Source organism: Symphalangus syndactylus, chromosome 5, assembly GCF_028878055.3.
Source record: "Symphalangus syndactylus isolate Jambi chromosome 5, NHGRI_mSymSyn1-v2.1_pri, whole genome shotgun sequence".
Taxonomy (NCBI): domain Eukaryota; kingdom Metazoa; phylum Chordata; class Mammalia; order Primates; family Hylobatidae; genus Symphalangus; species Symphalangus syndactylus.
This window is the reverse complement of record NC_072427.2, coordinates 30,946,842-30,973,663: the sequence shown is the minus strand read 5'-3', so window position 1 is coordinate 30,973,663 and position 26,822 is coordinate 30,946,842. Positions and strand designations below refer to the sequence as shown.

The following is a 26,822-nucleotide window of genomic DNA, read 5'->3' as shown; positions in this document are numbered from 1 at the left end:
CCTGGGCGACAGAGCGAGACTCCAACTCAAACAAAAACAAAAACAAAAACTAAAAAACTAAGACTAGGCCGGGCGCAGTGGCTCACGCCTGTAATCCCAGCACTTTGGGAGGCCGAGGTGGGTGGATCACGAGGTCAAGAGATCAAGACCATCCTGGCCAATATGGTGAAACCCCGTCTCTACAAAAATTAGCTGGGCATGGTGGCACGTGCCTGTAGTCCCAGCAACTCGGGAGGATAAAGCAGGGGAATTACCTGAACTGAACCCAGGAGGTGGAGGATGCAGTGAGCTGAGATTGCGCCACTGCACTACAGCCTGGCGACAGAGCAAGACTTCGCCTCAAAAAAAAAAAAAAAAAAAAAAAAAAGACAATAAACAACAACAAAGAAGCAACCAAAAAAAACTAAGAGTTATACTAATGTCCATTCAAGTTCTTTTTGAGACAGGCTCTCGCTCTGTTGTTGCCCAGGCCGGAGTGCAGTGGCACGATCACAGCTCACTGCAGCCTCAAACTCTTTGGGCTCAAGCATTCCTTCCTCCCTTGCCTCCCAAACTGCTGGGATTACAGGTGTGAGCCACCAGCCCTGGCACCATTGAAGTTCTTAAACAAACTTATATACTTCATTGACACATCAAAAAAAAATCTCATGTTATTATATTCCAAAATAAATTACACATCCTGACAAATTACACATACAAATTGCTTTATCAAACTACAGCCCCTTCCCAAAATATTCTGATAAATCCCCTAAGGGAACATACACTCTAATCTACACCTAATGCAAAATAATACTGTTTTACAAGGAATATTTTGGGCTGGGCGCAGTGGCTCACACCTGTAATTCCAGCACTTTGGGAGGCTGAGACGGGTGGATCACCTGAGGTCAGGAGTTTGTGACCAGCCTGATCAACATGGTGAAACCCCGTCTCTACTAAAAATACAAAAATTAGCTGGGCGTGATGACGGGTGACTGTAATCTCAGCTAGGCGGGAGACTGAGGCAGGAGAATCACTCGAACCCAGGAGGCGGAGGTTGAGGTGAGCTGAGATCACGCCATTGTACTCCAGCCTGGGCGACACAGCAAAAGTCTGTCTCGAAGAAAAAAAGAAATGATATTTTAAAGGTAACATTGTCAAGAAAACAGGATACACAACTATTTTCACGTGTTTTTTTGCCTTCAGCATTCTGAAGGCTAGTAGAGCCTCCCAATCAATACATACTTTAGAGTACTGTATGAAAAGCATTTCCATTTTTTTTTTTTTTTTTTGAGATCGAGTCTCTGTCACCCAGGCTGAAATGCAGTGGAACAATCTCAGCTCACTGCAACCTCTGCCTCCTGGATTCAAGCGATTCTCCTGCCTCAGCCTTCTGAGTAGCTGAGACTACAGGCGAGAGCCACCAAGCCTGGCTAATTTTTGTACTTTGAGTAGAGACGGGATTTCAGCATGTTGCCCACGCTAGTCTCGAACTCCTGACCTCCAGTGATCTGCCCACCTCAGCTTCCCAAAGTGCTGGGATTACAGACGCGAGCCACTGCACCCAGCCCCATTTTTTCTTTCTTCTTGTCAAATGGACACTGAATTGAGTCTGGAAATCTGAATTCCTTCTGAACAGCCTCTGGAACAGGTAGGGGGATAGGAGGAGGCAGAAAATTTTATCTTTGGGTATTGGATGCAGCACAGCCTAGCACTCAGATACCTCTAGGCTCTTTGCTCTCTCTGTTTGACCCTGGAAAATTAACTTGTTTCATTTTCCTTATCTGTAAAATGGGGATGCTACCCCCCTTAGCAGATTATGAAGATTAAATGTGAAAACAGGTAGGTTAATACTATGCACTGGTAAGTATTAAACAAATGGTAGCTATAAACTAACCCTTATCTAAAAATGTCTTAGTTGATTGTCTATAGAAATCATAACTTAAAGAAACGAAACCTATCTCAAATCACATTTCCTACTACCTGTATTAGATAAGTGTGGTGTAACTTCTAGTTGTTTAAGGCTTAACACATTTTTATTTATTTACTTTTAGAGATGGGGGTCTTGATATGTTGCCCAGGCTGGTCTTGAACTCCTAGCCTCAAGCAATCCTACCACTTCGGCCTCACAAAATACTAGAATTACAGGTGTGAGCCACCATGCCCAGCCTTAACATATATATATATATATATATATATTTTTTTTTTTTAAAAACTTCACCCAGAAACCTCTCAACATTGTTGTTCTAAGAACACTCTGAAATTTAAACGTTAGTAATATCCTATATATCTTTAATGCAGTAACTGGCAGGAGGAAGAGTAGGAAAAAAAACAAAGCAGAAAAGATCTTCCCAGAGACCTAAATTACCTACATAATCCAAGCCCAGAATGAAGTGGAACATGTACATAAATGGACTAGAAGTGAACACGTTTTAATTTCTTTTTTTTTTTTTTTTTTTTGAGACAGAGTCTCACCCTGTCGCCCAGGCCAGAGTGCAATGGCACGATTTCGGCTCACTGCAACCTCCACCTCCCGGGTTCAAGTGATTCTCCTGCCTTAGCCTCCCGAGTAGCTGGGATTACAGGCATGCGCCACCATGTCAGGCTAATTTTTTGTATCTTTAGTAGACACGAGGTTTCACCATGTTGGTTAGGCTGGTCTCAAACTCTTGACCTCATGATCTGCCTGCCTCGGCCTCCCAAAGTGCTGGGATGGCTGGGCGCGGTGGCTCACGCTTGTAATCCCAGCACTTTGGGAGGCCGAGGCAGGCGGATCACGAGGTCAGGAGATCGAAACCATGGTGAAACCCCATCTCTACTAAAAATATAAAAAATTAGCTGGGCGTGGTGGTGGGTACCTGTAATCCCAGCTACTCGGAGAGGCTGAGGCAGAAGAATGGCGTGAACCCGGGAGGCGGAGCTTGCAGTGAGCTGAGATCGCGCCACTGCACTCCAGCCTGGGTGACAGAGCGAGGACCCGTCTCAAAAACAAACAAACAAACAAAAAAAACAAAGTGCTGGGATAACAGGCATGAGCCACAGTGCCCAGCCTTAATTTCTACAACAAGAAAAAAATGGATCTCTACACCTAAATATATCTGGTAAGTACGAACATTTAATCAAAACTACATGGATATTTAATAAGTCTTACAAGACTAATATTCAAATTTAATATATCAGAAAACAAGGCCAGGTGCGGTGGCTCACACCTGTAATCCCAGCACTTTGGGAGGCTGAGGAAGACAGATCACTTGAGGCCAGGAGTTCAAGACCAGCCTGGCCAACATGGTGAAAATCTGTCTCTACTAAAACACAAAAAATTAGCCAGGCGTGGTGGCACACCCCTGTCGTCCCAGCTACTTGGGATGCTGAAGGAAGAGAATAGCTTGAACCCAGGGAGGTTGTAGTGAGCCAAGATCATGCCACTGCACTCCAGCCCGGGCAACAGGGCAAGACTCCGTCTAAAAAAAAAAATAGATATATCTATATCTATATATACATACATACATATAAAAACATAGATTAGAACAACCGTCTAACACACTATTATCAAGAACTTAGGGTCAGATGCAGTGGCACCAGCCTGGGCGACAGAGTGAGACCCTGTCTCAAAAAAAAAAAAAAAAAAAAAAATTATAAGCTACCTCTTCAAAAACTAAAGCTAGCCTTAACTGAATACTGAAAGTGCAAGTATAAAATGATACAATCACTTTGGAAGACTGTTTAAGCAGTTTCTTATCAAGTTAAACACAAACCTACCATATAACACAGTAATCCCACTCGTAAGTATTTACCCAATAAAAGGTCTATGTACTCCTTCCCCAAAGGTAATTACCTGTCCTATCCCCAATAGTGCTTCATGATAAGCATTTCCTTTTGTTCACTGCTGGGCATGGATTTGACTACATGAGTGCTAGGCTTTGTTTCCTAACTGTGAATAAGATGACCAGCAACAGCAAATCCAAGTCAAGATCACCACCTTCAAGGATTTGATGTCTTCTGGAAACCAAATTACAAACTGGTTGTATTCCAAAAAGTTATAAAACAGAACTAGAACTTTGAGAGGCCAAGGCAGGATCGCTTGATGCCAGGACTGAGAGACCAGCTTGGGCAACAAAGACAGACCCCCATTCTCTACAAAAATCTTAAAAAATTAGCGGGGTTTGGTGGTCCCAGCTACTCAGGAGGATCCCTTGAGCCCAGGGCAACAAGGCTGCAGTGAGCTATGACTGCACCACTGCACTCTAGCCTAGGTGATAGAACAATACTCTATCAAACAAATTAAAATAAATAAAAATTTAAAAACCCATACATCCCTTTCTGAAGGGCTAAAACAGACTTTCCCCACGATTTAATTTTTTTTTTTTTTTGAGACGGAGTCTCACTCTGTCGCCCAGGTGGGAGTGCAGTGGTATAATCTCAGCTCACTGCAAGCTCCGCCTCCCGGGTTCACACCATTCTCCTGCCTCAGCCTCCCCAGCAGCTGGCACTCACCACCACGCCCGGCTAATTTTTTTGTATTTTTAGGAGAGACAGCGTTTCATCGTGTTAGCCAGGATGGTCTGGATCTCCTGATCTTGTGATCCGCCCGCCTCAGCCTCCCAAAGTGCTAGGATTACAGGCGTGAGCCACCACGCCCGGCCATGATTTAAATTATATTGTTAAATCCAGTAATGGGTAGAGCAGGATCTATTCCATTAGCTATGGACACATCCCCCACATGCTTAACTTTTTTTAGGTAAACTATACTAGCATTCTCTGCCCCACACACCCCACCCCACTTAAGAACAGGATCTCCACCTAGTATTGAAGCTTGAAAGGCAAATTATTTTGGAAAACAATTAGAGCTTTTACGTAACCTGAAAGTCCCAAAGTAAGAAAAAAGCAGCAGCTGTGAAAAATGAGGACATTTTTAGGGCTTCATCCTAAAAAGCTATTTCTAACACTGCTTTTGGCATTCAGTTAAGCAATCCATTTAAAAACAAAAAAGGCTAACATATATAGAAAAATAACAGTGCTCATTAATCCTTTGGGTTTAAATTTAGTTAAATAAGATAGTTTTCCATTTAATAAATAATCAACCCTGACAGGCCCAAAGAATGAACACTTTCGTGGTGGTAACTCTAGGAATAAGGGCACATTAACGAGTTATTGAGGTCGGGCACAGTGGCTCTCGCTTGTAATCCCAGCACTTTGGGAGGCTGAGGTGGAAGGATGGCTTGAGCCCAGGAGGTTAAGGCTGCAGTGAGCTGTGCCAACTGCACGGCAGCCTGCATGACAGAGCAAGACCCTGTCTCAAAAACAAAAACAAAACAAAACCAAAACAACAACAGAAGAAGAAAAAGAAAATTTGGCTGGGCATGGTGGCTCACACCTGTAATCCCAGCACTTTGGAAGGTCGGCACTCCTGAGCCCAGGAGTCCCCAGACCAGCCTGGGCAACATAGGGAGATATTGTTTCTACGGAAAATAAAATTGGTGGCGCACCCTTGTGGTCCCAGCTACTTGGGAGGCAGAGGCAGGAGGATCAGTTGAGTCCCAGGAGGTCAAGGCTGCAGTGAGCTGTGATGGTGCCACTGCACTCCAGCCTAAGCAACACAGTGAGAGTATCTCTAAAAAAAAAAAAATTTTTTTTTTTTTTTGGAGATGGAGTCTCGCTCTGTCACCCAGACTGGAGTGCAGTGGCACCATCTCAGCTCACTGCAACCTCTGCCTCCCGGGTTCAAGCGATTCTAATGCCTCAGCCTCCCAAGTAGCTGGGACCACATGTGCGCGCCACCACACCCGGCTAATTTTTTTTTTTTTGAGACAGAGTCTCGCTGTTGCCCAGGCTGGAGTGCAATGGCGCGATCTCGGCTCACTGCAGGCTCTGCCCCCAGGGGTTCACGCCATTCTCCTGCCTCAGCCTCCTGAGTAGCTGGGACTACATGCGCCCGCCACCTTGCCTGGCTAATTTTTTGTATTTTTAGTAGAGACGGGCTTTCACTGTGTTAGCTAGGATGGTCTCGATCTCCTGACCTCGTGATCTGCCCGCCTTGGCCTCCCAAAGTGCTGGGATTACAGGCGTGAGCCACCACACCCGGCCCACACCCGGCTAGTTTTTGTATTTTTAGTAGATACTGGGTTTCGCCATGTTCAGGCTGGTCTCGAAATCCTGACCTCAGGTGATCCACCTGCCACAACCTCCCAAAGTGCTGGGATTATCGGTGTGAGCCACCGTGCCTGGCTGAAAAATGTAAATTGTACTGTTACTTTAGCAAAACACAAAATCTGAACAAACATCAGCATGGCCTAAACATAACTATAAGAAACAAAAATGGCTGCATCATTAAAAAGGAGTCAGTTTCGGCCAGGTATGGTGTCTCACGTCTGTAATCCCAGCACTTTGGGAGGCTGAAGCAGGCGGATCACCTGACGTCATGAGCTAGAGACCAGCATGGCCAACATGGTGAAACCCCGTCTCTACTGAAAATACAAAAAGTAGCCCGGCGTGGTGGCAGGAGAATCGCTGAGCCAAGACCGCGCTATTGCACTCCAGCCTGGGCAACAAGAACGAAACTCTGTCTCAAAAAAAAAAAAAAAAAAACAAACAAACGAAAACAAAACAAAACAAAACAAAAACAAGGAGTCAGTTTCCCAAGATGGACTTTGGTTTCTTTTTCTATAAAATAAAATGGCCTCCACGATCTCTAAAGTACACTCTAGGTTGGCTGCAGTGGCTCATGCCTATAATCCCAAACTTTGAGAGGCTGAGGTGGGAGGATCACCTGAGCCCAGGAGTTCAAGCCCAGCCTGGGCAACATAGGGACACTCCGTCTCTAATTTAAAAACAAATAAATAAACAAAAATAAAGTACCCTCCAGCCTTATGGTTCTATGACAAATGATAAAAGATAAAGTCTAAAATGAATGAAGCAAAACATATTATTTAGGTTCTGAAGTGTTAAAACACTTAGTAAAAGCAACAGCCTTATTAGTTTTGAGTTTGAGTTCTTTTTTTTTTTTTTTTGAGACAGAGTCTCGCTCTGTCACCCAGGCTGGAGTGCAGTGGCACAATCTCGGCTCACTGCAACCTCCGCCTCTCAGGTTCAAGCGATTCTTGTGCTTCAGCCTCCCGAGTAGCTGGGATTACAGGCGCCCACCACCACACCCAGCTAAATTTTTTGTATTTTTAGTACAGACAGGGTTTCACCATGTTGGCCAGGCTGGTCTTGAACTCCTGACCTCAGGTGATCCGCCCGCCTTGGCCTCCCAAAGTGCTGGGATTACAGGCATGAGCCACCGCGCCCGGCTGAGTTCTTAATTTTTAACTTCAGCATATCCTGAAATGAGTTTCTGAGTTCTTATGTTTAAATACGCATGCATAGTTGTCAGTGATGCAGGTTCAAAAATAAAATATAATATGCATGCATAGGAGCTAAATTTCAAAATGTAGCTTATATAATCATCATGGACCAAGCTCGAAGTGCAATTACTGTAATTATTCTACGGTGGTGGACTCAAAACCTCCCAGCACGCATATAAAGGGAAGGAAAACAGACAAAAATCAGCAGCACGTCTCATACTCCAGCAATCAGGCTTCTATTCCAGAGGGAAAAAACATGAAGCGTTCCTATGCTTGCAAAACCCAGTATTCCCGAGTCTGTGGCATTCAATTTTCAAAAGAGTGATATTTTCATCATAAGCCCTATCAAAACTCAGGCTATCTTCCGGAGATCAGGAAACAACCACACACGTCGATCTATTTTAAACGTAGAAGAATTAGAACGTGGCACAGCAGACCCTAAAAATGACAGAAAAGGCTGTGAAGGTGACACACTAATCGCTAACCGAGAAATGCCTGATTAAAAAGTATAATCGTGTCCCATACGGAAGCATACTGTGTCTTCGGACCCCGAGCGGCGTGCCCAGAGGCTCAATGTCACCTTCGCCGAGGCGCTGCAGGCCGGCGGCGGCCACTCTGGGTCAGGTGGCCGCAGGGTCGGCGCCGGGGCAGGGTCATGGCCCGGGAACCGAAGGGGAGCGCTGCGTCCCCTCCTCGGCGCCCACAGCAGGTCCACATCTGACCTGCCCGCAGTGGCAAAGCCAGGAAGTTGCGCGGGGGGAGGCCCCGGGGGCGCGCTCTCAGGTCCCCCACTACTCGAGGCGGCGGCCAGGGCGGCCCGCGGTCACAGGGTTCAGTAACCAGGGTAGGGCAAGGGCTAGGCCGGGGAAAGCCCGCCCCGGAGTGGCGGCGGGACCCAGGTCACTGCAAGGACACGAGGGCGCGGGCAGCGGCAAGCAGGGGCCTTACCCGCGGCGGGGCCGGGGGTCCGGGCGGAGTGCAGGTGGCCTCGAGGGCCGGCCCAGGTGGTTGCGGCCACAGCGCAGCGGCGGAGAGCGGCGCCCAGCATGACGGCGATGGCGGCGCGCAGGCTGAAGACAGAGAGAAGCCGGTGTAAGCTCTCAGGTTGCTCCGGAGCGGGCGGGGGCCGGACAGGCGCACGGCGGGCGGAGCACGTAGGCCCGCCCACTGCGACTCTGGCGCGCGGGCGGGAGGGGCCACCGCGCGGCCGGCGGTGGGCGGGCTACGGCGGCGCGCTGAGGACAAACTGTTAGCCTCGCGTCCCGCCTTGCTCTGGTCAGGTGACCTGCAGCCGCCATCCTGGAAGTAGGAATGGAGGCGAGGGAGGAGCAACCGACCCTGATCTTGTCCGAGTCAGGCCCAGGAGGGCACTTAATCACCTCAAAATAGGAATGACAGCAATAACAACAAACTATAATAAAAATACCTACTTTGCACCCGGGCGCTGTGGCTCACGTCTGTAATCCCAGCACTTTTGGGAGGCCGAGGCGGGCGGATCACCTGCGGTCGGGAGTTCAAGACCAGCCTGGGCAACTTGGAGGAACCCCCGTCTCTACTAAAAATACAAACTTAGCCAGGCGTGGTGGCGCAAGGCATGCCTGCAATCCCAGCTACTTGGGAGGCTGAGGCAGGAGAATCGCTTGAACCCAGGAGGCGGAGGTTGCGGTGAGCCAAGATGGTGCCATTGCACTCCTGCCTGGGCAACAAGAGTGAAACTCCATCTCAAAAAACCAAACAAAACAAAACCTACTTTGCTTAGCCCCGCCTTCTCATTGTGGCATAAAATAAAACAACAATTGGGGGAAAGAATGCCACTGGACGCGGTTGCTCACGCCTGTAATCCTAGCACTTTGGGAGCCCAAGGCGGGGCGGGGGGGGGGATCACCTGAGGTCGGGAGTTCGAGACTAGCCTGAGTAACATGGAGAAACCCCCGTCTCTACTAAAAATGCAAAATTAGCCAGGCATGGTGGCGCATGCCTGTAATCCCAGCTATTTGGGAGGCTGAGGCAGGAGAATTGCTGGAACCCAGGAGGTAGAGGTTGCAGTGAGTTGAGATTGCACCATTGCACTCCAGCCTGGGCAACAAGATGGAAATTCCATCTCAAAAAAAAAAAAAAAAAAAAAAAAGGCCTATGTGTAAGGGACTTTATTAGTATATATTCTTATATCACAAACCCAGCTTGCATAAAAAATGAGTTCAACTACTTCATTTCACAGATTAGGAAAGAGGCTCAGAAATTAGGTTGCTGCTGGCAGTCAAAGATCTTTTCACCACATCCCCAGTTCCGAGGACTCTCACCTGAATGTTTCTGCCCCATCTCCTACAGGAGGGCTCCTGAATCCACGATGGCTCTGAAATAGGGTTGGTCAAGTTCTAAGGTTGTTGCATCTGATCTCACTAGCTACATCCTAACTTTGAGCGCCTGGGCAGTCGAGGACACTTCTCCCAGGCCTGAAGTATCTGGATGCTGCCCAGAGTTAATGAGACATTCTGTTCTGTCTTGCTGTCTCCCATTCTCTATCCCTGGGCACACTGAGGAAAGAAAACATGGCCATTCATGTGCCACTTACTCACTTCAGGCCGACTCTCCAGGGCCTCAGCATCTGCCCTTCTCTTTTTCCTCCCTAGCAATGTGGCTTCAGTGGGTAGGAACCTGGCAGGGAAAAGGATTTTTAAAATGTTTTCAAAGCACCTGCCCTCACCTTTTCCCACCAACCTAGTATTGGGGCTTAGAAAACAATACCACAAAGTGAAGGCCTACAAAGCAGTTTCTCTCTGACCTTCTGCCCTCTTGACTCTTGCCCTTTACTCTCCCTCCAGGCATGCCACAGAAACTAGAATCCCGCCTCCCCAAGAGGGGGTCTAGAAAGTAGAACCCCTTTGCCCCAAAGCCAGCCATAAAGCCTAAAAATATTGCTCTAACCTTTCTCTTTGCCTTTCTGTGTAACAGCTGGCCATAAAGAAATTAAGGCCGAGCACGGTGGTTCATGCCTGTAATCCTAGCACTTTGAGCCTCCAAGGCCAGGAGATCACTTGAGGTCATGAGTTCGAGACCAGCCTGGCCAACATGGTGAAACCCCATCTCTACTAAAATTACTAACATTAGCCAGAAATCGCTTGAACCCAGGAGGTGGAGGTTGCGTTGAGGCAAGATCACACCACTGCACTCCAGCCCTCCAGCCTGGGTGTGGGTGACAGAGCTAGACTCCGTTTGAAAAAAAAAAAAAAAAAAAGAGAAAAGGAAACATGGTCAGATACAGTGAGTGGCTCACGCCTGTAATCCCAGCACTTTGGGAGGCTGAGGCGGGAAGGTCACCTGAGGTCAGGAGTTCGAGACCATCCTAGCCAACATGGTGAAACCCCATCTCTACGAAAAATACAAAAATTACCTGGGTATGGTGGCGCAGGCCTGTAATCCCAGCTACTCTGGAGGCTGAGGCAGGAGAATCACTTGGACCCGGGAGGTAGAGGTTGCAGTGAGCCAAGATCGCGCCACTGCACTCCAGCCTGAGTGACAGAGCGCAACTCTGTCTCAAAAAAAAAAAAAAAAAAGAAAAGAAATTAAGGCTGGGCGCAGTGGCTCACGCCTATAATCCCAGCACTTTGGGAAGCTGATGTCGGGGGATCACCTGAGGTTTGGAGTTTGAGACCAGCCTGACCAACATGGAGAAACCCCGTCTCTACTGAAAATACAAAATTAGCTGGGCATGGTGGTGCATATGCCTGTAATCCCAGCTACTCGGGAAGCTGAAGCAGTAGAATTGCTTGAAGCTGGGAGGTGGAGGTTGCAGAGCCGAGATCACGCCACTGCACTCCAGCTTGGGCAACGAGAGCGAAACTGTCTCAAAAAAAAAAAAAAAGAAAAGAAATTAAGACACTCGTTCCAGATGGATCATACCCCATAGTAGGGAGGAAGAAATGCTACAAAAGAGAGGCCAGAAGGATTTGAATGGACAGGCCTTGCTGGGTTTTCCCACTCAATCCAATTCCATTAGCTTGGACCCTTTCTGTCCAATCACAATTCTACATATGCTTTATTGGACCTAAGCATAAAAATGGACGATTTTCCTTGTATCTATGGGTCTTCAATCTGAAGCCTCCCATGTCACATAAAACTATTATCGGCCGGGCGCGGTGGCTCACGCTTGTAATCCCAGCACTTTGGGAGGCCGAGGCGGGCGGATCACGAGGTCAGGAGATCGAGACCACGGTGAAACCCCGTCTCTACTGAAAATACAAAAAAATTAGCCGGGCGTGGTGGCGGGCGCCTGTAGTCCCAGCTACTCGGAGAGGCTGAGACAGGAGAATGGCGTGAACCCGGGAAGCGGAGCTTGCAGTGAGCCGAGATTGCGCCACTGCACTCCAGCCTGGGTGACAGAGCAAGACTCCGTCTCAAAAAAAAAAAAAAAAAAAAAAAAAAAAAAAACTATTATCAAGTAAACTTGTTGTGGTTTTTTTTCTTGTTAACCTATCTTTTGTTATGGGAGTGTCAGCCATGACCCTTATGATGGGGAGGAAAAGGATCACCCCTTTCTGCCCCTACACTGGCCAAAGGGCAACGGGGAAAGCTTTGACCTCTCTGTAGTTCAATTAATGTTCATCAAATCTCCAGCTGCTGGAAGCTTAGGATGAGGTCAGGGTAAGAAAGTAAGAAAAGTAAGAAAAGCAAGTAAGAAAGCACTGGGGTATATTGCTTGAATCCCAACTGGTCTCCCTGCTGTCAGAATCCCTCCACTTTGCCTACAGTCACTTAGATTGACTGCTAAAGTGTTTTCTTTTCTTTTTAAAATACAATTATGACTATAATTTACAATGTGCCACTACATGCCACAAACTATTATCCCATTTATGCCTCATAACAACCTTGTGAGATAAGTTTTTATCCCTAATTTATTTTTAAAATTTATTTTATTTTATTATTATTATTTTTTGAGGTGGAGTCTCGCTCCATCGCTCAGGCTGGAGTGCAGTGGTGTGATCTTGGCTTACTGCAACCTCCGCCTGCCAGGTTCAAGTGATTCTCCTGCGTCAGCCTCCTGAGTAGCTGGGACTACAGGTGCTCGCCACCATGCCCATCTAATTTTTGTATTTTTAGTAGAGACGGTGTTTAGCCAGGCTGGTCTCGAACTCCTGACCTCAGGTGATCCTCTCATCTTGGCCTCTCAAAATGTTGGGATTACAGGCATGAGCCACTACGCCCGGCCTATCCCTAATTTATTGATAAAGGAATAGACTTAAAGGACACTTGCCAAAAATCATACAGCTAACAAATAGTGGTATTTAGGTTTCAGTCCCCACTTGTCTGACTCCAGAAATTGTTCTTTCCCCACCACTGCTGAAGGTAGGTTTTGCTTATCTTTCAGTCAGTTCTGAATTCTCTGCTACCTTGAGAGCAGTCCACAGCCCTAATTGCCTGTGTTAATTTTTTGTTGCTGCCTAACAATTTATCACAAATTAAGCGGCTTAAAACAATACTCATTATTACCCCTCAGTTTCTGTAGGTCAGAAGTCCAGGTATAGCATAACTGGATTCTCTACTGGTTATCACAAGACTGAAATCAAGATCACAGCCAGGTTCGAAGTCTCATCTGGAGCTCAGAGGCCTCTTCCATGGTCATTCAGGTTGTTGGCAGAATTGATTTCATTGCAGTGGTGGGACAAGGTCCTCCTTTCTTCTCCATAGCTGTCAGCCAAGGATACTCTCAACTCCTAGAGAGTGCCTTCATGTCCTCTCCACATGGCTCCCTCCATAGGCCCTTCTTACAATCCTGGAGCTTATTTATTCCAGGCAGCAGTAAAGTGTCTCTCTGACACTTCACCTGCTTTTAAAGACCTCACCTTGAGGCGGGCGGATCACTTGAGGTCAGGAGTTCGAGACCAACCTGGCCAACATGGTGAAACTCCGTCTCTACTAAAAATACAAAAATTAGCAGGGCGTGGTGGTGGGCACCTGTAATCTCAGCTACTTGTGAGGCTGAGGCAGGAGAATCGCTTGAACCCGGGAGGCAGATCAGCGGTGGGCCAAGATCTCACCATTGCACTCCAGCCAGGGGGACAGAAGACGACTCAGTCAACAGAGAAAAAAAAAAAAAAAGTACCTCACCTGATTAGGTCAAGCCCACCACGGTAGCTTTTTGATTCACTCAAAGTAGACTGACTAGTAGACTAGTCTTGGGAATGATATCTAAAGAAATTCACAGATTCTGCCCCCTACTCAAGAGGAGGAGATTGTACAAGGGCATGTACACAGGGGGCATGAATCCCGGGGCTATCTTTGAATTTAGCCTACCATATCACTAAGGCAGGGGGTCCTTGCTTGTTTCCTAGTTGGCCCGCAGATGTGTCCGCAGGTTGAAGCCCATACCATTGCTTCTGGAGGGTACCCCTTCCCTGATGGGCTCAGAGCAGACATCCTGGTTCTCACTCAAGGTCTTCAGGGTCTTTTGTCTCTTCCTGCCATTTCCTACCCTGAAATCCTTCGCTGTCCCTCTGGAGACCTTTTGCTTCTTCTTCTTTTTTTAAAACACAACAGCTGGACTTCTGATGGCTCAGAAATGTCATCGTCACCAGTGGATCAGCCTATCAGCTTTCTGCTACAGCTCAGGGCCTTCATTCTGGAAAAGTTGTGATGAGGCATTCCCTCTGATGTGTGTGGGGGATGGAATGACATTACTGAGGAGTTTGTGAGGATAAAGACACTGTTCCACCATGTGAATTTCTAGTAATGGTTAAGTTCACATGCAAGAAAAGCTCCTTTTTTGTTGTTTTTTCTTTTTTCTTTTTTTTTTTTTTTTTTTGAGATAGGGTCATGCTCTGTCACCCAGGCTACAGTGCAGTGACAGAATTATGGCTCACTGCAGCCTTGACCTCCTGGGCTCAAGCAATCTTCCCCCCTCAGCCTCCCAAGTAGCTGCGATTACAGGTACGCACTACCATTCCCGGCTAATTTTTTTAACATTTTTGTTGAGATAGGGTCTTGTTATGTTGCCCAGGCTGGTCTCAAACTCCTAGCTTCAAGCAATCCTCCTGCCTTGGTCCCTCAAATTGCTGGGATTACAGGCATGAGCCACCTCACCAGGCTAGAAAAGCTCTTATTTTTTCTGGTGGGAATTAAGCATGTGCTCAGGAAAAAGAGGGGGAAAAAAAATGAAAGAATCCTACCACTTTAAGACTGAAAGTGGCCCCCGAGGCCATTAGTCTACTGAGTCTACATGGTTTCCATTTCCTCAGGCCCCTACTTGAGCATCTCCACAGAACGGGATCTCAATACTAGACTGCTTCGAAAACGGAGCCTAATGAAAAAAGGCACCCAAGAGAATGACACCCTTACCACTGTTAAACTATAGTTCTGCCTTATGCCCTTGGGCAAATTATTCCAATTCCCTGAACCACTGTTTCCTTGTCTAAAAAATGGGAATAGCTGGGCATGGCAGCTCACGCCTGTAATCCCAGCACTTTGGAGGCCGAGGTGGGAGGATCACCTGAGGTTGGGAGTTCAAAACCAGCCTAACCAACATGGAGAACCCCGTCTCTACTAAAAATACATAATCTGCCTCCTGGGTTTAAGCAATTCTCCTGCCTCAGCCTCCCAAGTAGCGCCAGCATGCCTGTAATCCCAGCTACTGGGGAGGCTGAGGCAGGAGAATTGCTTGTACCTGAGAGGTGGAGGTTGTGGTGAGCCAAGATTGCATCATTGCACTCCAGCCTGGGCAACAACAACAAAAAATTAGCCAGGCGTGGTGGTATGCGCCTGTAGTCCCAGCTACTTGGGAGGCTGAGACAGGAGAATCGCTTGAACCTAGGAGGCAGAGGTTGCAGGGAGCTGAGATCAAGCCACTGCACTCCAGCCTGGGTGACAGAGCAAGACTCCACCTCCAAAAAAAAAAACAACAAAAAACAAATAAAGAATGGGATAATAATGGAACCTACCTAATAGGTTAATAGATTGTTGGGAAGATTACCTCAGAAAATGCACATAAAACACTATGTCCTGGCTCGTACACAGTAATGGCTCAATAAATGCTTACTGTTGCTCTCTAAAAGAACATTTTCTTGTCGTAAAATTGTAGCGGGGCAGGGCAAGTCGTGAGATGGGGATGTTTTAGTCTGTTTTGTGTTGCTATAACAGAATACCTGAGACTGGGTAATTTATTTATTTATTTATTTTTTGAGACAGGCTCACCCAGGCTGGAGTGCAGTGGTGTGATCTTGGCTTACTGCAGCCTTGACCTCCTGTGCTCAAGCAATCCTCCCATCTCAGCCTCCTGAGCAGCTAGGACCACAGGCATGTGCCACCTCGCCCAGCTAGTTTTTGTACAGGTAATTTATAATGAACGGAAATTTATTGGCTCATATTTCTGGAGGCTGAAAAGTCCAATATCGAAGTGCTGGCATCTTGTGAGGGCCTTCTTGCTGCATCATCCCATGGCAGAAGGCATCACATGGCGGAAGGGCAAAGAGAATGCAAGAGGGAGTGAACCCACTCCCTTGATGAACAAATCATTTTTTTTTTTTTTTCCCCAGGCTGGAGTGCAATGGCTCGACCTCGGCTCACCACAACCTCTGCCTCCCGGGTTCAAGCAATTCTCCTGCCTCAGCCTCCCAAGTAGCTGGGATTACAGGCACCTGCCACAATGACCAGCTAATTTTGTATTTTTAGTAGAGACGGTGTTTCTCTATGTTGGCCAGGCTGGTCTCAAACTCCAGACCTCAGGTGATCCGCCCACCTTGGCCTCCCAAAGTGCTGGGATTACAGGCATGAGCCATCGCACCTGGCCAAGAACTCTTGCAATAATGGCACTGGTCCATTCATGAGGGTAGAGCCCTCATGACCTAAAAATCTCTTAAGGGTTCCACCTCCGAACACCAACACAATGACAATTAAATTTCGAGATTAGTTTGATTTTTGTTTCTTTGTCTTGTTTTTTTTAGAGACAGGGTCTCACCCTGTTGCCCAGGCTGGAGTGTAGTGACATGACCATAGGTCACTGCAGCTTCGAACTCCTGGGCTTAAGTGATCCTCCCTCCCGCCTCAGCCTCCTAAGTAGCTGGGACTACAGGTGAACACTACTACACCTGGACAACTTTTTCGACAGGGTCTCACTATGTTGCCTAGGCCGACCTTGAACTTCTGGGCTCAAGCAATCCTCCCACCTCAGTCTCCCAAAGTGCCGGGCCAGCCCACTTGTTTCTTGTGAATGGCTTATAAATGGACATCTTTTTCCCGTTTTCACATGGTCTTTCCTCTGTGTGAACACACGTCTGTATCCTATATCCTAATGCCCTCTTTTTTTTTTTTTTCTTGAGACGGAGTCCCATTCTGTCGCCCAAGCTGGAGTGCAGTGGCGCAATCTCGGCTCACTGCAAGCTCCGCCTCCCGGGTTCACACCATTCTCCTGCCTCAGCCTCCCGAGTAGCTGGACTACAGGCGCCCGCCACCATGCCCAGCTAATTTTTTTTAATTTTCAGTAGAGATGGGGTTTCCCCATGTTAGCCAGGATGGTCTCGATCTCCTGACCTTGTGATCCGCCTGCCTCGGCCTCCCAAAGTGCTGGGATTACAAGCGTGAGCCACGGCGCCCAGCCTCGAGAAGCTTTAAAGGTAACAAATTGGTACACAATTCTCAACAACTCTGCTTCACACCCAACCTGGGACTTCCACTCACCGTAACAGTATATTCGTGATCAACTTTGTAACAGGCTGTCAAAGGGAGACCTCTAATATCTGCTCACGAAGCAATCACTTTAGCATGTCCTGCTCTGCAGCAGAAAACACACGGGGATCACTCAGAACTCCAGATTTCCAAAGGGCAGCATTTCCCAGAGAGTAAGCCAGAGGACACCATCCTCTGAGATGCTGTCAGGAACACTAATAAACAAATTTGGGAAAAATAGAAAATGGCATTAAGGCTCCAAGAAGTCCTTTGGTAAAAGACATTTTGAAGCTGGCTTCCCTGAAACCTTGCAATCCCCACAAAACAAATATCTATTACCATACCACTATATTAGCACTCACAGAACATTTGGGGAGATATGGCAAAGATTAGGCTGCAGGCATCAGGTAAGTAAACTATTAAAACATAATATTGAAAAAATAGAAATTTAAAAATTAAAACAGAAAAGCAAAAGATAAGTAAAGAAATAAAAAATTTTAACAAACAACATTGGGCTGGGCAAAGTGGCTCAGACCCATAATCCTAATACTTTGTCAGTCTCAGCGGGGTGGATCGCTTTAGCCTGGGAGTTTGAGACCAACATGAGCAACACGGTGAAACCCTGTCTCTATCAAAAATACAAAAATCAGCTTGGTGTGGTGGCATACACCTGCAGTCCCAGCTTCTCAGGAGGCTGAGGTGGGAGGATGGCTTGAGCCTGGGAGGCAGAGGTTGCAGTGAGCTGTGATTGCACCACCCACTCCAGCCTGGGGCAATAGAGAAAGACCCTGTCTCAATAAAATTAATTAATTAAATAATAAAACCAATATTCCTTTACTGTGTGGGGAAACTCAAAATGAGCTCAGCATATCCGTATGTAATACTAAGGTTTTCTTTGTTTAAACCCACACTTCTTGTTTCTCTGAGCTTTTACACATGGATATCATGTCCAAATAACTATTCCGTAGTATCAACACCACAGTTAATATGTATTCTGATTATAGAGAATGATTCTTAACAGGACCTTAGCCCCCAAAACACATACATAAGTATGTAAAGCAAATACAACTAAAAATAACTGTAGCAACAAAGCTCTTCTGGAGAAAGTTCTGAAGTCTGAAGTAGTCACTCATATTTTTATCCTAAATGCAACTATTACTATCTCAACCATAGAAATGATCAAAGTAAGGGCTGGAGATATTTAGATTTTAATCACCATAATGTGGATTATGTCACATAATGGAATTAGTCAGCTAAGTGTTTGAAAATCCTCAAGTTACTTTAAATTGCTCATACTTTGAGGGTCTACAGAACATTTCATAACTAACCTGGCAAACTGTGATCTTTTCCCCACTTCTGTAAGACTTCCAATCACAAAAAAGAAGCAATACAAATTTCAGTAAAACTGCATGATAATTACCATTTGATTCTACTACACTGCAACTATCACCTCTAGAAGTAATTAGCCAGCTCCATAGGTCCATGAGATTTCCCATGATTATTCCTAGAAGTACTAATTAGGATCACAGGTATGTGGGGACCACTCTGTAATCATAACATTCTCTAAACCTTCAATCACAATTTACATTTGAAAAACCTTTGGTTTTTATATAAAAACGTATGTCTGAATATATATATATGTGTGTGTATGTGTAAATATGTGTGTGTGTATATATATATGTATATATATACATATATATAACACTAAAATCTCTACCTATCAACATAATGCTTTATAACCAGTGGTTCCAGACATAGGCCCCAGAACAACAGTATCAGTTTCACCTGGGAACTTCTTAAAAATGTAAATGCTCAGGCAACACCACAGACTTACTGAATCAGAAACCCTGGGACTAGCTCTCCAAATGATTCTGGTGCACACTATATTAAAAAAAAAAAAAAATGTAGCCCAGGCACAGCAGCTCATGCCTGTCATCCCAGCACCTTGGGAGGGCAAGGTGGGAGGATCACTTGAGCCCAGGAGTTCAAGAACAGCCAGAGCAACATAGTGAGACCTCATCTCTACAAGGCTGAGGCAGGAGAATGGCGTGAACCCAGGAGGCGGAGCTTGCAGTGAGCCGAGATTGCGCCACTGCGCTCCAGCCTGGGCGACAGAGTGAGACTCTGTCTCAAAAAGAAAAAAAAAATTTTTATTTTTTTTATTTTTTTTATTTTTTTATTTTTTTTTGAGACGGAGTCTCGCTCTGTCACCCAGGCTGGAGTGCTGTGGCGCGATCTCGGCTCACTGCAAGCTCCGCCTCCCGGGTTCACGCCATTCTCCTGCCTCAGCCTCTCCGAGTAGCTGGGACTACAGGCGCCCGCCACCACGCCCGGCTAATTTTTTGTATTTTTTTTTTTTTTTTTTTTTTTTGAGACGGAGTCTTGCTCTGTCACCCAGGCTGGAGTGCAGTGGCGCAATCTCGGCTCACTGCAAGCTCCGCCTCCCGGGTTCACGCCATTCTCCTGCCTCAGCCTCTCCGAGTAGCTGGGACTACAGGCGCCCGCCACCACGCCCGGCTAATTTTTTTTTTGTATTTTTTTAGTAGAGACGGGGTTTCACCGTGGTCTCGATCTCCTGACCTCGTGATCCACCCGCCTCAGCCTCCCAAAGTGCTGGGATTACAGGCGTGAGCCACCGCGCCCGGCTAATTTTTTGTATTTTTAGTAGAGACGGGGTTTCACCGTGGTCTCGATCTCCTGACCTCGTGATCCGCCCGCCTCGGCCTCCCAAAGTGCTAGGATTACAAGCGTGAGCCACCGCGCCCGGCAAAAAAAAAAATTTTTAAGTAATTACTTAAACTTATGCTCCTGAGAGAACAGGTAATACCACTCAAACAAATGGAGGATCAAATGGAAAGTTATCCTAAAAAGCAAATAAGCAAGTTTAATTAATTTTAAGAACATCGTTAATACTATATACTATTTAGAAGATTTTAAAAGAATCTATAAAAGACTATGTACATTTATTATCAGATAATGGGTGAGAGTCATAAAGGTAAAATTAGTACAGAAAAAATGAAATGAAAACCAAAGCAAATAAAAATGAAGTTAAAATCAGGCCCAAACAGAACAGTGTTATGGTAAACTTATGTAACATATGAAGGCGTTTCACTTCAATAGAACTATATAAAGGAACCATTCCAATAATGATAGACTAGGTAACTTAGATCAACCTCTCACTGAGAACTAGAAAGGTGGACAAAATGTAATGATTACAGGGCTGAGAAAAGGGAATAGCAGAGAACAGGGTCTTCTTTTTTCCCCCTTGGGTTTTCTTCCAATGACAGCAGAGAAGAAGAGGTTAACAAGCTGAGCTAGAACTCACAGCCTCACAGAGCTCACAGGGAGATAAACATTGGAGCTCAGCATCCACCGAGGAGAGGCCCTGCTAAGTCTCCCACTCCTTAGGTTGGGAACCTGAAGAACAAACTGCAAATTGCCCAGACAGGGAATGATGGCCAGCTTTAATCATCTCAATCCCTGATTGTTAATTTCCAAGCCCCTGGCAGGGGAAATGTAAATCCTCTCTGGAGAAGAATATCATCCAAGGCTTCAAATTAGCTCTACAATTTTTCATATATAATGTCTATCACTAAAAATAAAAAGCTACATGAGACTTAAAGATAACATAACAGAAAACAAGAGAAGCAAACAACAGACACAAAACCACAAGGGATCGAGATAACAGAGTTAGCAGACACACTTCAAAATAACTCTGCTGAAAGACAAGGAAAGGCGGGACAAGACTGAAAACCTGACAGAGAAGTGCAAATTATAAAATGAACCATATGAAATTCTGCAATTTAGAACTACCAAAACTGAAATTAATAATGTAATGGATAAGCTTAACCACAGCAGTAACCTAGCAGAAGGCAGATTCAGTAAACTGGAAAAGCCGGGCGTGGTGGCTCACGCCACTGCACTCCAGCCTGGGCGACAGAGCGAGACTCAGTCTCAAAAAAAAAAAAAAGAAAAAAAAAAAAAAAAAAAAACTGGAAAAAGATCAGAAAGACAAAAAGGTAGAAAATTGAGAAAATAAAAGACAATATATTGAAAAGTTTATCACATATGTAGAGCCCTGGAAGAAAAAAAAGAATGGGACAGAAGCAAGAGCTGAAGATATGGTTGCGGAGAATTTTCCAAAACTGATTAAAGACTTCACAAGATTTGGCCGGCCGCGGTGGCTCACGCTTGTAATCCCAGCACTTTGGGAGGCCGAGGCGGGCGGATCACGAGGTCAGGAGATCGAGACCATGGTGAAACCCCATCTCTACTAAAAATACAAAAAAATTAGCCGGGCGTGGTGGCGGGCGCCTGTAGTCCCAGCTACTCGGAGAGGCTGAGGCAGGAGAATGGCGTGAACCCGGGAGGCGGAGCTTGCAGTGAGCCTAGATCGCGCCACAGCACTCCAGCCTGGGTGACAGAGCGAGACTCCGTCTCAAAAAAAAAGACTTCACAAGATTTAACCACCATAAACACTTCAAGAGAAACAATGGAAGCTAGCATAAGAGAATGATATCTGCAAGGTGCTGAAAGAACGAAACTGCCAATCTAGAGACTTACAGTCAATGAAGATACTCTTCAATAATGAAATAAAAAATAAGGATTTTTTCTATCTGCAGACTCACACTAAAGGAAATACTAGAGGATATTTTCAGACAGGAGAAAGAGGATCCTACATCAAAACCTGGGGACTCTATTCCATAAGCTCTGTACCCTGGAACATCTCTTCATAAGAAATCTCTTCATAAGAAAACTATTGGAAAGATGGAATAAAATACACAGAAATGTCCTTAACAGGTAAATATTTATTTTTCTTTCTTATTATTATACTTTAAGTTCTGGGGTATATGTGCAGGTTTGTTGCATCCATCAACTCGTCATCTACATTAGGTATTTCTCCTAATGCTATCCCTCCCCTAGCCCCCCAACCCCCAACAGGCCCCAGTGTGTGATGTTCCCGCCTCCCTGTGTCCATGTGTTCTCACTGTTCAACTCCCACTACAGGTAAATATTTCTAGAATGTATCTACTCCATCGGGTAGTGTAAGTATTCTAAACTGCTAGTATAGCTGCTTTAAATCACTGCTTTCTTCTGTAAATGGTGGCACCTTTAAAGTGCTATCTTGAAGGGGAAGTGAGTGATTTGCTCATGTCTCTGTACTGAACTAACACTGTTGACACCCAGTCCAGTTCTACCTTAAACAAGTCTGAGAAATACAGACATAATCCATACTTGTTATTTGTCAAGACTAAGGTAAAATAAGGAAAGTTGGAACTAACTCACATCCTCTTATGACTGATGTACTGAAAACAATCCATCTCTCACCGTTTCCTAAATAGCATAGTCACAAAGAGCTCTACCCTACCAAGCACTCTGCAAGTCCCACTCTCAAAGGAAGACTCACAGGTGACTGAGAAGATACATTCGCTATTGTTTCCATTATCCTTCAGTTCATCTGGCACCTTTGAAGAAATGCATTTGGATAAGACTCACAAATCTCAGGGCCCCTTCTTTATGAAAGAAATAGCTAAGCCTCCATACTCAGAAGCATCAGACTTTTAAGAATGCTTAAGTCATGTAAAAACATATCAAAATTATTATCATTACAGCTACCAGGAAATAGCTATCTACTTCATGTTAGATACTACAGTTAAGTATCTCACACAGTTTCACTGATTCCTAATAACACTGCAAAGCATGTTACTAACCCTTATGGAGTAGGAAACTGAAGCTCTGAGAGGCTATACAACTAGTCAATGGAAATGTGGGGATCTGAACTCTACCTAGCTCCAAAGGGTGTACTTTTTTCTAAAATTTCTAATTTTTTTCCAATTTCACAATGGAGGGAGAGTTTTCACTACAATTTTAATAATTTTACCAGCTGGGTGGGGTGGCTCACGCCTGTAATTCCTTTCATGCACATCCGTGTGAAGAGACCACCAAACAGGCTTTGTGTGAGCAACATGGCTGTTTATTTCACCTGGGTGCAGGCGGGCTGAGTCCGAAAAGAGAGTCAGCAAAGGGTGGGATTATCATTAGTTCTTATAGGTTTTGGGATAGACGGTGGAGTTAGGAGCAATGTTTTGGGGGGCAGGGGGTGGATCTCTCAAAGTACATTCTCAAGGGTAGGGAGAATTACAAAGAACCTTCTTAGGGGTGGGAGAGATTACAAAGTACCTTCTTAAGGGTGGGGGAGATTACAAAGTACCTTCTTAAGGGTGGGGGAGATTACAAAGTATATTGATCAGTTAGGGTGGGGCAGGAACAAATCACAATGGTTGAATGTCATCAGTTAAGGCTATTTTTACTTTTTTTGTGGATCTTCAGTTACTTCAGGCCATCTGGATGTATACGTGCAAGTCACAGGGGATGCGATGGCTTGGCTTGGGCTCAGGGGCCTGATAATTCCAACACTGTGGGAGGCTGAGGTAGGAGGATGGCTTGGGTCCCGGGGAGACAACTGGGAAACAGTGAGATTCCGACTCTAAAAAAATAATCATTTCACCAAAAGCGGGGGACGGATTTCTAAATCGGAAACTCTTGTTAAAATCCTTAGAGCACTAGTTATGCCCCACTTCTTTTCAAAAAATAACCGACAGATTTAAAAAAAAGGTTAGAAATCCTTTTAAAGTAAATTTCATCAGAGATCTGCAAGTGAACTGTCATTTTGGACAAGTCCGCAGAGTTGGTGGCTCTCTCCTGTGTACGCTAGCTACCACTAGGCAGTAAAAATAATTTACCCAAACACATACCATGCCTGCACTATGTTAAGACCACTGGCAAAGAGGGTACAAAGCTAAATAAGGTCTATCACAGCCCTCAAGGAGTTAAAGGACTAGAGGAGGAGTCCATTTATAGTATAGTATGTGTGCAGTTACCATTTAGTCAAGGCAAAGGAACTGTGAGAAATCCTAAAACAATAGTACCTACAGTACAACATGCCATCACCACCCAGAGAAGAAAAACAACTGGTGCACTCGTCACGTTATGTTATAAGTAGTACTTGCTTACATTATGTCCCTCCCTGACAATCCCTTCCAACCTCTGTCAACCTCCTTCCCCACAATCACACACACACACACAAAACCACACAACCAGGAAGGGAAGCCGTCGAGCGAGTAATGTGAATCCTACAAGTGGCTCTGTAGTTTAAAAGTGCAATGCCTGTGTCTGAAGAAAATTTGTCTTTAGCTTCATCAGGTGAAGAAAACTGGTTTTATAACACAAGGCCCACCAAACCAGAAAAGCCCAGGAACGCTTCTCCACAGGACTCACTTAGCATGAGAAATCACTCAGAGCAAACTGACACACACAGTATTTGTCAAATTTTTATTTTTCATTTAGCAGAAGGTAAGGTAAAGGAATACAACTGAAGTTAATAAATGACGGCCGGGCGCGGTGGCTCACGCTTGTAATCCCAGCACTTTGGGAGGCCGAGGCGGGCGGATCACGAGGTCAGGAGATCGAGACCACGGTGAAACCCCGTCTCTACTGAAAAAGACAAAAAATTAGCCGGGCATGGTGGCGGGCGCCTGTAGTCCCAGCTACTCGGAGAGGCTGAGGCAGGAGAATGGCGTGAACCCGGGAGGCGGAGCTTGCAGTGAGCCGAGATTGCGCCACTGCACTCCAGCCTGGGCGACAGAGCAAGACTCCGTCTCAAAAAAAAAAAGAAAAAAAGAAAAAAAAAAAAAGAAGTTAATAAATGACACTCTGGCCATTTTGTTCATTTGTCACTATGAATGATAGACATTTAAGCTAGTTCCATCTGGGGAACTGAAACAGAATCATGTTCATATAATAAGCCAGACGAACCAAATTCAGTGGAATACGTGCACCCAAAACTGGACCAGACTTGTACTTAATGCAGCTTGCAAATCCCCAAGAGTCCACGACAGAATACAAGAACAGTAACACTGGTTTATCTCAACTGATCTTAGCTCCTTCACAAACTTGCCAACAATGACCTTTCAAGAACTGCACCGTCTGTCCTCATCTGGGCAATCCAGTGGCTTAGAAAAACTGAATAAATTGCTTCTTCGAAAAATAAAACAATGCGGGGGGGTGGGGAGAAGTAACAAAAAAAAAGGCACACTGGTTTTTACTGTACTAAAGCAATAAACTCTCCAACTAACTTCATTAATGAGTATCAGCAAAGAATGAACACCAAAATACCGCTCAATCCAACTTTCATCGTGAATTCCTGAGTTCACAGTAGGATCATTAAATGTGACGGTATCACTTTGCTATCAGAACTATTTCCAAAACAAAACAAACCTATCTACCCCCTTTCTTGATTAAAAAAAAAAAAAAGAAAATTTGAGGGTTTTTGCTTTTTGCTTTTTTTTTTTTTTTGAGACGGAGTCTCGCTCTGTCACCCAGGCTGGAGTGCGGTGGCGCAATCTCGGTTCACTGCAAGCTCCGCCTCTCGGGTTCACGCCATTCTCCTGCCTCAGCCTCTCCGAGTAGCTGGGACTACAGGCGCCCGCCACCACGCCTGGCTAATTTTTTGTATTTTTTAGTAGAGACAGGGTTTCACCGTGGTCTCGATCTCCTGACCTCGTGATCCGCCCGCCTCGGCCTCCCAAAGTGCTGGGATTACAAGCGTGAGCCACTGCGCCCGGCCGAGTTTCTGCTTTTTTCAACTTCACATACCGGTTTGCCTTTGCAAAAAAAAAAAAAATTGTTTAGTCTCAAAGTATAGCTGCAAGTTGGACCGGCTGCACGGGTCCCAGAGCGCTTGGGGACCGCACGGGTCTCCTGGGCCGCTCGCCTCCCACGGGCGCAGTTTCAGCCAGGCCGCGCCCCCGAGAAGCAGCGGAGAGGCCCCAGCAGGCGGGCGCCGCCGGACAGGTTTACCGTCCGCCTCGACCCCGGGGAGCCGCTCCCTCGCGCCCGCAGCACTTCTTCGCGGCGCGGACTCCACACCGCGGCCGCCCGCCCCAGGGAAGGAATGAGTCCTCCCCAGCGGCGCCAACCCGGGGACCCGGGGCAGGGGTTCGGGGCCATCCGCGGCCGGGCGCGCCCCCCACCCGGAAAGCGGCGATGGCCCCCAAGTTGGGCTGCGGAGTGGAAGGCGCGCCGAGCCCCAAGCAGACAATGCGGGAGAAGGGTGATGCGCAGGGAGGAGGGGTCCGCAAAGCTGAGGTCCCCGCGCCGCCCGGCTACCCGTCCGTCCCGCCCGCCCCCGAAGCCCCGCGCAGCCCCCGACCCTCCTCTGGGGCCCGCTCCACCGAGCGGCAGCAGGGGACTGGCCGCGCTCCGCATCCCGACCCCTCCTCAAATCACAAAACTTCCCCCAACTCCGCCAACTAAGTTGCGCTCTCACCGTGCGGCTCCCGGGGCTCCCCTGCGGGCCTAGCCGAGACAGCTCCTCACCTTCGCCGCGGAGAAAGACAATAGGCGGCCGCTCCCCCGGCGGCGGCAGCAGCGGCTGCGGCTAAAGCGGCGGCGAGCGAGGCGAGCAATGGGCACGGCGGTCTCGGCAGAGTCTAGGGACTTCACCGCTGCTGCTCTGGCTCCGCGCCGGCCCTGCACAGAACCCCAGCCAGCCCGCTCACCGGCTACAAGCTGCCCGGGGGTGGGCGGGGCACGCAAGACGGCGACAACGCCTGCGAGTCCTCCCGTGAGTACACGCAGAGCAAGGGCTGCGAGCTGGGATTGCACGGTAGAGCTGCCCATCCGGCTCCACTGGACCAATAGTAAGGCACCTGGGCGGGGCGCTCAGGTTGCTAAGGGAGGCTGAGGTTGACCGCCGTTGCTGCTCCGTGGCAAAGTGATCAAAGTTGGGTGGTTGGCAGACGCTGCTCTCGGAAATGCCCACCCACGGTCTCCTCTCCGTCCTGTCTC

General features: G+C 46.6%; 1 protein-coding gene across 12 annotated transcripts in view; it reads right to left on the bottom strand.

Annotated features, from left to right (window-relative positions):
- The window catches only part of COX5A (cytochrome c oxidase subunit 5A), a 36,481-nt gene extending 9,878 nt beyond the window's left edge, over positions 1-26,603 (bottom strand). Inside the window, exons 1-6 of one of the 12 annotated variants that reach the window (XM_063638749.1) lie at positions 26,302-26,603; positions 16,986-17,188; positions 9,892-9,974; positions 9,620-9,672; positions 8,750-8,819; positions 8,268-8,389 (exon numbers count right to left, since the gene is read on the bottom strand). In XM_063638749.1, the coding sequence (XP_063494819.1) occupies positions 8,268-8,389; positions 8,750-8,819; positions 9,620-9,638 (211 nt within the window). In that variant the 5' untranslated portion in view covers positions 9,639-9,672; positions 9,892-9,974; positions 16,986-17,188; positions 26,302-26,603. Of the gene's footprint in view, positions 1-8,267; positions 8,390-8,749; positions 8,820-9,619; positions 9,673-9,891; positions 9,975-10,710; positions 10,849-12,806; positions 13,931-16,985; positions 17,189-26,301 lie in introns of those variants that run through there. The other 11 variants (XM_063638750.1, XM_063638753.1, XM_063638751.1 and 8 more) reach the window with 11 other exon arrangements.
- Positions 26,604-26,822: the final 219 nt, after the last annotated feature.